General features: G+C 37.2%; 1 protein-coding gene across 8 annotated transcripts in view; it reads left to right on the forward strand.

Moving 5' to 3' along the window:
- Positions 1-14,329, forward strand: part of flt1 (fms related receptor tyrosine kinase 1) — a 165,842-nt gene that overhangs the window by 117,137 nt on the left and 34,376 nt on the right. For 5 of the 8 annotated variants that reach the window (XM_072262967.1, XM_072262968.1, XM_072262970.1 and 2 more), the window contains 6 exons: positions 2,473-2,570; positions 5,706-5,828; positions 5,946-6,057; positions 11,532-11,631; positions 13,212-13,317; positions 13,503-13,642. In XM_072262967.1, the coding sequence (XP_072119068.1) occupies positions 2,473-2,570; positions 5,706-5,828; positions 5,946-6,057; positions 11,532-11,631; positions 13,212-13,317; positions 13,503-13,642 (679 nt within the window). Of the gene's footprint in view, positions 1-2,472; positions 2,571-5,705; positions 5,829-5,945; positions 6,058-11,531; positions 11,632-13,211; positions 13,318-13,502; positions 13,643-14,329 lie in introns of those variants that run through there. The other 3 variants (XM_072262972.1, XM_072262974.1, XM_072262973.1) reach the window with 3 other exon arrangements.

The following is a 14,329-nucleotide window of genomic DNA, read 5'->3' on the forward strand; positions in this document are numbered from 1 at the left end:
CAAAACAAACACAATAATTAATACTTTAAGTATACTTTGTTTCAAGAGATTCCACAAAGCTAATGAGTGTTCAAATTTAAGTGATATTAGGTATCACAAAGATTCATGTAATGAAATACAAAGTTTTGTTTGCCAAATATTGCAGTTAACTGCTTGTTTTCCTATGTGTGCTAGCCAGCGAATAGCTCTGGTCTAATTAGTTCAAGTATGACGCTCATTGCTAAGGATCTTTCATGGACGTTTTACCATTCAATCATTTATTATTTAATTTTCATTTCATTTGCTGCATACAAAGTTCCAAAAAAGCTCAACTTAACCTTTCAGCCAGGCATTTTACATCCTTTAAATTTAACAATGAATGTAATTAAATCTTAATTGCTCAATTTCTCTTAGACCAATCAGGATGTTAGTAATCCAACATTTTAAAAAAGTATTACGGTAATGACACATCTGCTACTTCCATTCTTGATTTCCTTCAAAAGCGGGGTTTATGGGTTGATGTTCTTGTTGTGTTTTTTGTGGGGGGAGGGGGCTTGGGGGGGGTCAATGTTCTTGTTGCTTTTGTTAGTTTTTCTGTGCAGGGAAGGAGGATTTGGAGGCTGATGTTCTTGCTGCGTTTTGTGTGGGTGAGGGGGTTGGGGGGGTTGATAATCTTATTGCTGTTCTTTTTTGTGTGGGGTGGGTTTACTTTTTCTCTTTAAACTGACTTTCATGGTTTTCTTTGTTTCATGGATATATGGAAAAGACAAATCTCAGAGTTGTATACAGCATACATACTTTGATAATAAATGAAACTTTAAACCCTTCAACCATGTTTGCTCCACTGTCAGCTCTATTTGCTTTGCATTATTGCTGATTTTGTCACTTACCCCAGGAGTCGGTCTTTTTCCTTTCTCTTCCGTAAATTACTTGCACCACTTTTCCCAGACTCTACTCTTGTTCATTGCTAACATTTTTGTGGTTCCACCTGGAGCTATCTCAACGAGTTGGTTGTTCCACTTTCTCTGCAGGTGTTGCCTAATCTCCAAAATGCTTCCAGCACTTTTTGTTTTTATTTTGTATTGGAAATATCTTTGATATTTTGCAGACAAGTAATCACTTCGGTAAGGTATCAAAGAGCAATTGGTAAAATCACATTATTTTGTGGCTTGTGTAGAATAAAGAAGAAAATTGGAATGTTGCAGTCAAATTTGACTATGGAAAGAGAAGGCAAATTAAAGCTTGTAGGAAAGGACTCATTTGGAATGACTCATTCATTGCAAGATAGTAAATTTTCACCTTTGAAGTTTCATAATAAAGTAGTTTATATTATCCTATACCTCACTACTAAATTTTTGTGCATGATGTGTTTTTAATCAGAATAATTTCCTGATTTGTAATTTCACTTGTTGAAGGCAAATGGTTGCATAACAAATGGAAAAAAAAACAGTTTTGAACACCGATTTACATGTTACTTAGTACAGAAATGTAGCAGTGATGCAGCAGATTTGAGAAAGGATTGCTGGAAAATGATTTTATGGAAAAAGGAAAGATTAATGACCTCTAGGAATGTGGGGGAGAATGGACTATCATAAGAAACAATGCCAATTGTGAACTATAATGAATGGCTAGGAAGGATGTAATTGCTTGTTATTTGGGATCATTATCTTGAGTAGGTTTAGGAGGATACAGCAAAAGTATGTTTGAGTTGATTGTGGCAATACTGATCCCATGGTTCCTGCTAGATTAGTCCAAAGAACATTATTTTTGGCATAAAATAAAATATTGCACCTGTTTGATGTCTGAAACAATAAATGGAGGCAATGTAAATACACAGCAGGTCAGGTAGCATCCATGGTGAAAGTGCATCAAATAATATTCTTTGGCTGAAATCTTTGTTGATATTCAATCTTTTTTGTTGATACAAGGCATAAATGGATATAATGGAATTGGTAGGGATTTCTTATTAAAGAATTACCTTAATACATAGAGATCTTCTTTTAATAACCAATGTAGAAATAGCGCTGCAAAAGTAATTGTATGTTTAGACGGTTAAGTCATGCAATTGCATTGCAAATAACAGAAGTATCACTCAGATATTTCTTTCATATTTGTGGATTGGGCATTAAATTGTTATATCCTTTCAAGGTTTGCTCCATGTGAGCCAGGTTACATACTGGAGAGCTTTTAGTTTTCTGTTTGTGCCTCAGATAGCTTGAGTGAATGCAGTTTAGAGTTGCTCATGAGGCTCAGGGAAGATCAAACTCAGAGATGTTCTGCATTGAATCTAGAATGAGCTGTTTCTTTGGGATTCGTGAATGTGATTGTTTCTTTTCAAGCTGCACTGGGATTGAAGAATATAGAGATAATTTGCATTAAAATTACAGAATTATATCTTATGGTTCTCTAGGCAGTGATAACTTTATTACTGAACTGATAACAACAGTAATTCAAAATTAACAATTATTTCCTTTCTTTTCGAATAATTGATAGATGGTGATGACTTACACAAGCAACCAATTACTATGGAGGACCTGATCAGTTACAGTTTTCAGGTGGCTCGAGGCATGGAATTCTTAGCATCAAGAAAGGTTTGAATGTAACCGAAATAAAAATTATGAAGCTCTGGGTCATTGACATTCTGTTTGCTGTTTTCAGCTCTTATTAAACAATAGTATGACTTACAGGCACTAATCACGGATCAGGAGGTAGTTTGCTCACTGCTGTTGGACATCTCATTATACAAGATGCTGGAAATCTATGTAACACATACACTGGAGGAACTCAGCTGGCCAGGAGTAACTATGGACAAAAGTACACAGTCGATGTTTTGGGCTGAGACTCTTCATCAAGACTGGAAAAAAAGGAGAAGTTAGAGCAAGAAAGTGGGGAGAAGGGGAGGTAGATGTACAAGGTGGTAGATGATAGGTGAAACCAGAGGAGGGTGAGGGGTCACTACCATTCAGGGCCCCAAACAGAACTTCCAGCTGAGGCAACACTTCACTTGTGAGTCTGTTGGGGTCATCACTGTATTCGGTGCTCCTGGTGTGGTTCCTGTACACTGATAAGACTCTACATAAATTGGGCGACTGCTTCACTGAATACCTATGCTCTGTTGCCAGAAAAAGCAGGATCTCCCGGTTGCCACCAACTTCAATTCTATTTCCTACTCCCATTTCAACATGTCAGTCCAGGACCTCCTCTACTGCTGCGATGAGGCCGCATTCAGATTGGAGGAGCAACACATTATATCCCATCTGGGTAGCCTCCAACATGATGGCATGAACATTGATTTCTCAGACTCTGGTAATTGACCCACCCCCTTTCACTGTTCACATTCCCTTTACCCTCTCTCAGTTCATCTCCTTACCTGCCCATTACCTCCCTCTGGTGCTCCTCCTCCTTCCCTTTCTTCCCTCTCCTATCAGATTCTCCCTTCTGCAGTCCTTTATCTCTTTCACCTATCAGCTTCCCAGCTCTATACTTTACTCTCTCCCCTCTTCCAGTTTCACCTATCGCCTGCCACCTTGTACTTCTTCCACCCCGCCCCACTCTTCTTCCTCTAACTTCTTATCTTTTTTTCCAATCCTGATGAAGGGTCTCAGCCCGGTATGTTGACTGTTTACTCCTTTCCATGGATGCTGCCTGGCCTGCTGGGTTCCTCCAGCATTTTGTATGTTGTTTCTTTATACAAGAGTTAATCAGGCCAGTTCATCATATTGGAAGAAGTGGAGAGTAAGCCATGAGCAGGCTGGAGGACATCATGTGCCCTTCCCTATGTTTTCTCTCATTGTCATGGCAATCATTTCTGTTGTTACGCTATGGTTACCACAGAGAAATTGTTTTACATGCTAACTTGGTTCCCAGCATTCATCTTGGCAATGAAGCAGTAGCTGTGAAATCTACACAGAGGTTCCAACGTCCTTTTAGGTTGTGCGAAATAATGAACTGTATTCAATGTATTTTTGGCAAAATTTGCAGATTATTTTGATGGAATAGAGTGGCATTAGCATTATATTCACCAAGTGTTTAACAGAGAGAAAAGTGATATAATTTCAACACTACGAAGTTGTGTTAGCAAAGTGCTGGCAATTCAGGAACGCATTTAACCACCAGAATGAGCAAATCCATTTACTACACCCTGATTAAGAAGTAAGGTAAAAATGCTGAAAGATCCGCTATTATTTACCAAAACATATATGGTTTACATGATTAATCAGTTAGTTAAAAACTATGTATATGAATTTCAAGAGCCACTGATGAAAATGCATTTGAACACAACTCATGAGCTGCACCTTCAGGGACTCTGCCACTCATGTTCTCAGTATTATTTAATAATAATAATAATTATTATTATTGTTTGTTTTAATTGTATTTGCAGTTTGCTTTCTTTTGCGCATTGGTTGCTTGTCAGTCTTTGTGTGTAGTTTTTCATAGATTCTATTGTATTTCATCATTCTGGTGTGAATGACAGCGAGAAATGCATCTCAGGATAATATTTGGTAACATTTATGTACTTTGATAATAAACTAAATTTGAACTTTTAACTTTAATGAACATTAAATGATACAAAGCTCCTAAGGGCATTGATAGCATAAATGGTGGAAGGATGTTTACCTGCCTGGGGAATCTAGACAATGAGAATAAAAGTCAGCTGGTTAAAACTGAAATGAAGAAAAAGATTTGCGATTCTTTGAAATTATCCATTAAGTTGTGACTATGTAGAAGGTTTGTAAATTCTGGGAAAAGAGGAATCTGAGAGTAGTGTTTTATGATAGAGATGACTGAAAGGTCAGTCACGATCTTATTGAATAATTGGATAGGTATAAGGGAGTGAATGATCTACACCTCCTTTATCTTATGTTACTATGTTTATAGACTACATGCTTATGAGTATCAACATCAGCAGCAGTCTATTGTATATTAATTATCTCTATATGTTTTGTTAAACATCCCAAAATTTAAGCAACATTTTAAATTGAATCACATTTCAAATTAGAAAACTGTAAATAGTTAAATAAAAAGTCCAGTTCAAACATGAGAATTCTGACATATCTAGCATTTGTAACCATCTCCTTTGAAGTATTAGAATTGTTACATATAATACTGTATATAATCTATTATCACAAATAGATTGGAACAAATCTGAACTGTTATTTTGGTTAAACTAGTGTAATTGGTAGAGTTATGGCAGGGAGCCAATAGTCAATGGAATGAGTGTTATTCCCCATTCATTATTTGGCACATCTTCCTCTGTCCTTTGCTTTGCATGACATACGGAGGATCTTATGCTTTGTTCTGTAGCACTGTGAAAATGTCATGGAAAAATGACAGAGGAATGTTTTCTTACCTGTTATCTGTTGCCAAGTTGAAATGTTCACGTAAGCTATGCTGAAGCATTTGTAGAGGCACAGTATGTGGCTGGATTTGTGACGCCCAGCTCTTCCTCCCCTCCAGAACTGCAATGAACAATTATTACATTTAATGACTTACTTTCAAATTGTGATATCAGAAAACAAATACATTTGTTACGCAAGTTCTGAGGAACTCAAGCAGACATCCTACTTACCTCTGTCTACTTCCCCAGGAAAAATGTTAAATTATATATTTTCTATCATTCGGCAAAGAGGTTTTACTAAGTAAGTTTCCTTATAAATAATGATATCAGGAAACTCATGGCAATGATTGAGGAAATGGGTTTTGAGAATGCAACTCTTTTATTGCAGTGCATCCATCGAGACCTGGCAGCAAGAAACATCCTTTTATCTGAGAACAATGTAGTAAAGATCTGTGACTTCGGACTTGCACGAGATATTTATAAAGATCCCGATTATGTACGAAAGGGAGACGTAAGTTCATTTGAAAGGATTATTTGAAAAGATGCAAATAACTTGACAAGTAAAATTTAAGGATTACTTGCTTAAGGAGCTAGTCATGTCAATAATCTTGATCATCAATATTTGCAGGCAAGGCTCCCTCTCAAATGGATGGCCCCTGAATCTATATTTGACAAAGTTTACAATACTCAAAGTGATGTCTGGTCTTACGGAGTTTTATTGTGGGAAATATTTTCCTTAGGTATGTCATAATATCTACATCTATGTATTATACTCAGATAAAGGATTCTTTATGGCTACAGTTGGCATGCATAAATTGTACACAATATTAATAAAACATGAATTTGAATATTCATACAGACATGTACAAACATTTGTACAGAGTGGCTAATGTGGTACCGTTAGAACATTGAATAGAGACAGTACAGTGCTGGATAGACCATTTTGCTCATAATGTCATGTTGATTTTAATGCCAATTTATACTAAATGTCCTACAAAATTGTTTATAGCAAATTAACAAAAACAAGCCAATAAACTATATCCTAGAGTGTCTGACATTGGTGGTGGGTAAATTGATGGAAGGGGATTCTGAGGAACAGGACCTACCAACATTTGGAGAAACAGGGTCTGATTCAGGACTGTCAGCATGACTTTGTGTGTGGGAAGTCATGTCTGACAAAGCTTTTGGAATTCTTTGAGGAGGTAACCAAAAGAATAGATGAAGGTAGGACAGAGGATGTTGTTTATATGGACCTTATTGTCTCTCATGGCGGGCTAGTCTGGAAGATTAGAGCACATAGGATCCAGAGGGAAATAGCAGACTGAATTCATAATTGGTTCAGTGGTAGGAAGCACTGGGTGTTGGTCAAGGGTTGTTTATCAGACTGGAGGTTTGTGTCAAATGGTGCGATACAGGGGTTGGTTCTGGAACCTTTGTTGTTTGTAATTTATATAAACATTTTGGTTGTGAATGTACATGGCTTGGTTAGTAAGTGTGAGATCATACTAAAATAGTTGGTGTTGTAGATAGTGCAGAAAGTTATGAAAAATAACAGGAAGATTTTGTTCAGCTGGTATGTGGGCTTAGGATTGGCAATTGGCTTTCTATCCAGATAAATGTATTTCACTTTGGAAGATCAAACCAGGGTAGAACATGTACAGTGAATAGTAAGGCCTTGCGTTGTATCATTGCAGGGGAATCCTATAAATGTAAGTAAATAGTTAACTGAAAGTGGCATCACAAATAGATAGGATGATAAAGAAGGGTTTAGCATGCTGGCCTTTGTTCGTCAGAGCACTGAGTATAAGAGTTGGGAAGTTATCTTGCAATTGTGTAAGATGTTGATGAGGCTACACCTGGAGAATTCTGTACAGTTTTGGTCACCTATTGGAAAAATGCTATTAAACTAGAAAAGATTTACCAGGATGTTGCCAAGACTTAAGGGCCTAGGAAGCTGCAAGATGCATAGACTATTCCTTTGAATATCGGATATTGATGGGAGAACTGATGGAGATGTGTGTGTATATATATATATATATATATATATGTTCACGAGAAGCATAGACAGGGTGAAAGCACGTAGTCTTTTTCCAAGGAAGAGTGTACTAAAAACAAGAGAACATAGGTTTAACTTCAGAAACAAGAGACTTAAAGTGGACATTGGAGAGAGCTTCTTCACAAAAGGGATGGTGAATGTTTGGAATGAACTGCCATTTAAAAGCCATTTAGGGAAGTCCATGGATAAAAGAGGTTTAGAGGATGATAGGTCAAATGTAGGCAGATGAGTTTAGCTTGCTGGGCAGCACAGTCAACATGAAGTTGGACTGAAGGGCCTGTATTTGTATTTCTTGTCTCTATGACTCTGACATTTGGTTTGGTATATGAAATATGAATAGTTCTTTTCTTAAAATGATTCTGCACAATGACACATGCAGCTTCACTTGCTCAACCAAACTGACTCACAGTTTAGCAGTCTTCTGATTCTGAAATTCTCTTTCTTGCTTCTCAATCTCACCCTAACCATATCCTTTCAGCCCCACAATGGTCTGAGCTTTCTGGGCTTCCTCAATTGTGATCAGCAGTGAAGTGAGCTCTGTGAAGAGATCTGACATAAGCTGCATTCTATGCAGCTCTGCCAGTCTTCACTGGGATAGTCATTGAGTCAAGAAAAATAAAGCATAGAAATAGACCCTTCATTTCTTACCTTCTAACAATGCACAATGAGGCCATTCAGTTCTGACTCCATTAGAACTCAAAGGAAAAATCTCATTAGAACCATACCTCTTTCCTTATCCCCTCCAACTCTGCAGTGTATTCAGTTTCATATAAGCCTTCAATTTCCCTTGTGATTTCTTTGAGGGGGGCAGCTTATATTTACCATTTAAATTATTAATGTATCTTTGGGAGGAGCACCCAAAAGAAACCTATGTAGCTATGGAGAGAATGAGCAAAATCTACAAGGTCATTTCCTGAGGTCAGTATGGAATATGGGTCTCTGGAGCTTTCAAACTAATCCCATCACTTTGAAATGATTAATAACCTGCAAATTTCATCCCTCAACTTAAGAATATTTTGTGAATACAAGCCATGAGTCATCATGAGACTGGCTGAGAAATAATACATTATCTAAGAGCAATTGACTGTAAGTGAAGAGTGCTTAGAACCAAATAAAATTTACTAGGCCATAATGTATTAATTCAAGCAGACTCTGCCACATGGTTCAGCATAGTTCCAATCCATCTCCTTTTTTTGCAGCTAGCTTCTTATGTTGGCTTTATACATCTAAAATAAATGTTCTAAAATAGTTTATGCTTGCTTTCTTGAGGCAAATTAGAGTGGGTAAATCCCCAGGGCCTGACAAGGTGTTCCCTTGGACCTGATGTGAGGCTAGTGCAGTTATTGCAGGAGCCAGCAGAGGTACTTAAAGCTCCTTAGCCATAAGTGAGGTGCTGGAGTAATGGAGATAGCTAATGTTGTTCTGTTCTTCAAACAAAGGCTATAATGAGAAATAAATTGGGAAACTAAAGGCTGGTGAGCCTGACATCAGTAGTAGGTAATGTTATTGGAAGAGATTGTCAGCATGGCTTTGTGTGTGGTAGGTCACGTCTACCAATCTTAAAGAGTTTTACAAGGAAGTTACTAGGAAAGTTGATGAATGAAAGGCAATGGATGTTGCCTACATGGAATTTAGGAAGACCTTTGACAAGAAAATGGGAGGTAGGTTAGAAGGTTCAGTCACTTGACATTCAGGGTGAGGTAGTAAATTGGATTCAACTTTGTTCTTGAGGTAGAAGCCAGAGAGTGTTAGTAGATGGTTGCCTCACTGACTGCAGGTCTGCAGCTAGTGGTGTGCTGCAGGGATTGGTGTGGAGTCTTTTGTTGTGGTAAACTAAATTAGCAAATTTGTGGAGCACACCAAGACTGGGGGTGTAGTGGTGAGGAATGCTAGCAATACTTACAGAAGGATCTGGACCAGCTGAAAAAATGGGCTGAAGAAAAGCAAATGAAGTGAATGCAGATAAGTGTGAGATGTTGCAGGACAAATCAGGGTAGGACTTGAAGTGAATGGTAGGGCACTGAGTGCAGTAGAATGGAGGGATCGAAGATTATATATCCATACTTCCTTGAAAGTGGCATCACATGTAGATAGGTTTTAAAGAGAATTTGAAGCAGTAAATCAAGGTATTAAGTACAGGAGTTGTGTAAGACATTGCTGAGGCCTTATTCTGAAGTATTGTGTGCATTTAGAGTTATCAACAAGATTGAAAGAGTACAGAGAAAATTGACAAGGATGTTGCTGAGACTTGAGGACCTGGGTTATAGAGAAAAGGATGAACAGGTTAGGACTTTATTCCCTGGAGCATAGGAGAATGAGGGAGGATTTTATAGTGGTGTACAAAATTATGAGGAGAGTAGGTAGGTTAAATGCAAGCAGGCTTTTTCCACTGAGGTTGGGAGAGACTAAAACTAGAGGTCATGGGTTAAGGGTGAACGTTGAAATGTAAGGGGAACATGAGGGGAACTTCTTCACTCAGAGGGTGGTGAGTATGTGGAATGAGCTACCAGTGGAAGTGGTGGATGTGGGTTTGATTTCACTATTTAAGAGAAGTTTGGATAAGGGGAATGGAGGTCTTTGTTGGAGGTCTTTTGATTGATGGGACTAGGCAGAATAATAGTTCAGCATGGACTAGATGGGCTAAAGGGCCTGTTTTTGTGTTGTGGTGATCTACGACTTTATGACTCTATGTTCAAGTTCTTAGATAGGTTAGCTTCTGGATAGGAGGGGAATGGTGTGCTGCCTGTGCCTCTGTTCTTCTCCATATAAACTGAGAATGGAGCTGATATTAACCAGGCCTGTCATTTGAATTGGCTGTTTGACTTGGATCATGGATGATCAGCACCATTCAGTGAAGGAAGGGAATATGCTGGTGGAAGTTATCAAGATATTTATGGAACTTTCAGACGCAGAACAAATAGTAATTTATCTTGGTCTGTGTGTCCTGGGACCAACTATAATTATTGTGATATTCCATCTTGTTTCTAACTATTTCTCAAAGCCTAGTTTATTCAGTCATTCCTATGGACATCTTAGGCCTTCATTTGTCCCACTCTTCTTTATTTTATTGTCCATTAATCATTAATGTATAATTGTGAAAAGGATCAAATGCTTGCTCCTACCTTACCAGGCTATAATACACTAGCTGCCTGCCAGTGTTTGGTATTTTACTGCATAATATACAGCAGTCATGTGTATAGCATTCATAGTACTGTTCTTCAGAATCATCCAGAGCCAGACAAATGACATCATGAGCTGCTTAAAGAGATTCAAAAGGAAGTGGAGAGAGGTATGAGGGCAAAAATCTCTGGGTATTCCTTTCAAAAGTAACTGACTAAGCACTACACACCTCTGTATACTGGAGTAGGACTGGGTGAGTCTTGGACATGGCTCTAGTTTAACATGTGAAGAATTCATGTCCCACCCACATGCCCCGGGTGCTCTAGTTTCCTCCTCCATCCAGAAGGTGTGTAGGTTGGTAGGTGAATTGGTCCTGTAAACTGCCCATTATGAATGGATGAGTCACAGAATCGGGAGAAGAATTGATGGTAATGTGGCCAGCATAAGGTTAGAACTAATGTAGGATTAGTGTGAATGGATACTTTATGGCCAGCACAGACTGAGTGGGCTGAAGTTACATCACTCAAGCAGCTACTGTTGCAAACAGTATGCAAGACGAGCGTTTCATTGTATCATGATACATGTGATAATAATAAACCAATATCAATAAACTTTGACTTTATACTCGTATCTCAATTACCTGTTTCTCAAACTTCTTGTCAGCTTCTCTGGGGTTTATAAATAGCCAGTAATAAGTTAGTTCAGAATAATACTGGTTTCTATATATGTGTATTAATGCAGAAAAAGGGTTATTTCTTGACATTTACTTTTGTTGAATCCATCAGTTTTAAAGCAGTGATTGTTGTACTTAAATCTGAACATTTTCCTAATAGGAAATAATGATAAGATGAATGTTTGTTAATACTTCTACCTCTTCATCCACTAACTTGCCAATATCAGTTTATAGGTTTTGTCAGATCTGACTCTGAAGCAGATTTGTTATAGTTAGATTGTTATTGACATAGTTTTGTTATCATCTGCAATTTCTATCCTTGTAGTTACTTTTAAAACATGGTCTTATTTACATATCTGATTCAGGTGCATCACCATACCCAGGAGTCCAAATCGATGAGGAATTTTGTCGAAGATTAAAAGAAGGCACAAGGATGCGAGCTCCTGACTATTCAACCCCAGAAATGTAAGCAACAAATAATCGCTAGCTTAAAAATATTCAAGGCCCACATACCTTGCCTTCTATTATGCTGGAAGCTATAAAGTATAACCTTTGTTCTAAAATAAAACCTTGACCCTCTCTGAAATTGATCCAAAATAAGTGACTAATTAGATTTTAAAATGAATTAAACTAACACATTTCATATTTGTACTTAAAAAGTAGAAATTAATTTACAGAATACATATTGTAAGCATTTATGTGTGTGAGAGAGTGCAAACAAAACACCAGGTCATCTTATAACTCACTTGATGTAATGGATTTCCTCAGCAGTGAATATGGAAAAAGGTTGTTAGTACCATTCTAAAAAAGTGTGTGAAACAAGGTAAGAGCAGTCTGCGTTACCTCTGTGATTACAATAATTACAGCCTTTTTCATGAAAACAGAGGAGTGTTTGATAGCTCTGGGCCTGTACTCACTAGAATTTAGAAGAATGAAGGGGGATCTCATTGAACCCTACTGACAGAGTGGACACAGAGAGGATGTTTCCAATAGTGGGAGGCTCTAGGACCAGTGGGTGCATCCTCAGAGTAGAAGGATATCTCTTTAGGACAGAGATGAGGAGGAATTTCTTTAGCCAGGGGATGGTGAATCTATGGAATTTATTGTCACAGAGAGCTACGGAGGCAGTCATTAGGTATATTTAAAGCGGAAGTTGGTAGATTCTTGATTAGTGATGGTGTCGAAAGTTAAGGGGAGAAGGCAGAAATATGAAGGAAAATAAATCAGCCTTGATGGGCCGAATGGCTGAATTCTTTCCTACAGTCGTATGGTCTCTATGGACTACTTTTCTAGGCATACTTTTAATAATGAAAGAATATAACGGGTGCAAGACAGGCTGTTTTTGAGAGGTATAGATTCAGTATAATACATTTAGGAATGGGACAAGATAAACGTTTCAGGGTCTGTGGAATATGCTGCCTTAATTCGTTGACAGTGATTATGTTATTCTGGCCTGCTTGGTGGAAATTAGGCAGGAACTATTAAAATTGTTTCAAAGGCCCATCTATCAAATGTTCAGTCTTCTTCTGCAGGCTTCTATTTTCATTTGGACTTCTACGTGAACAACTGCTGGAATGTGGCATGTTTCAGCTTGAACATTGCAACATATTTCTTGCCTGTCTCACATTTAAATTTGTGCTTCATGTATCTTGTCCTCTGCTACATTTGAGCCTGGATTTTTGTTGGACTGGGGCACTAAAGAATGTGAATCTGAAGTAGCTAAGTAGCTATGATTTATTTGAAGTTTAGACAAGCTTTATAGAGGCTAACTGGGTGACTCCTGTTTCTACCTATTTTCTTGTGGTTTGCCACATGTTTTACAACCAACATTGTGGATTTCAGTTAAGAATATAACCAACTTAATATCAACTCCCTCTCTGAGAAACCTGAAAGAGATTGTATAAAATTAATTTGATTTTAATGTGATGTTTATAAGTGTTACTTAAAATTATATTTTACATTGACTAAATGTAAAATTAACCTAATGAAACAATTGTATATTTAAAACTCAAAGAAGCTAAGTATTCATTGGGTATTCATTCCAGCTATCAAATATTACTCGACTGCTGGCATAATGAACCCAAACAGCGGCCTACATTCACAAAGCTTGTGGAGAGACTTGGAGATTTATTACAAGCAAATGTTCAGCAGGTACTAAAAAGTTAAGAAGAACGCTGGCTGACTGCTAAGTATTTCCAGATTTTCACTTCAGATTTCCAGCATCTACAGCTTTTTGCTTTTACTGCTATTAGTTAACATCCTCATAAACATCATAAACATTAGTTAACATCATCATTATTTTTAATATTTATAACAAAACATGTTGTGATTGGCAGGATGGAAAGGACTACATCCCCCTGAGAGGCATGCTCGTATCAAATAGCTTTAATTTTTCAGTGCCAACATTGCCAGACTCTTGCTTGGGAGAAGAAATGGAGAATTCAAAATTTAATTATAAAAATACAGGAAGCTTTGGGTAAGATATATTACCATTTTATCAAGAAAATTAAAGTCTTTACTGAAAATGCTGAAACAAGGGATAGACAATGAATTAAACTGAGATAATTCACTAAGACAACCAGTATCCAGGATTTGAGTTTATTTTCTACTCAGTTTTATTATGTCTATAATCTTGCAACGTCTCCCACATCTGTTTATAAATAAGGCAGATATCAGTATAAAACTCTTGCTGATTTTCTCTCTTCTATTTTCTGCTCTTGTCCGAGATCAATTTAATTTCAGGACTTTTTTAAAATCAGACAAACTATGATAAGTTAACTCCACTCTAAATTCTTTTGATTGAAGCAAAAATAAGATTAACAAATTTTTGTACCTATAATTGATTACAGCAAATATAAAATATTAACTGATAAGAAATAATGCACATTGTAAATGGAATAAGCAGCTGCTTTGAATCCATACTATTATTTTTTTCACTTAAAATATTGAATATATGCACAAGACAAGAAGAACCTACTGGGAACATCTGCAAACTTCTTGAGTTGTCAGTTGTGTTGCTGATGGAAAGCAAGGTTGAAGAAATAGTATTGAAAGGAAACATTATCTCTTTGTGCATCTTAGTTACCAGAAAGAAGTGTTGGCAAGGTCCTGGATTCATCCATTGAAAGTTATCGAGTCAAAATTTCTCTTAAATGTTACAGTC

This window comes from Mobula birostris, chromosome 7 (assembly GCF_030028105.1).
Source record: "Mobula birostris isolate sMobBir1 chromosome 7, sMobBir1.hap1, whole genome shotgun sequence".
NCBI classification, from domain to species: domain Eukaryota; kingdom Metazoa; phylum Chordata; class Chondrichthyes; order Myliobatiformes; family Myliobatidae; genus Mobula; species Mobula birostris.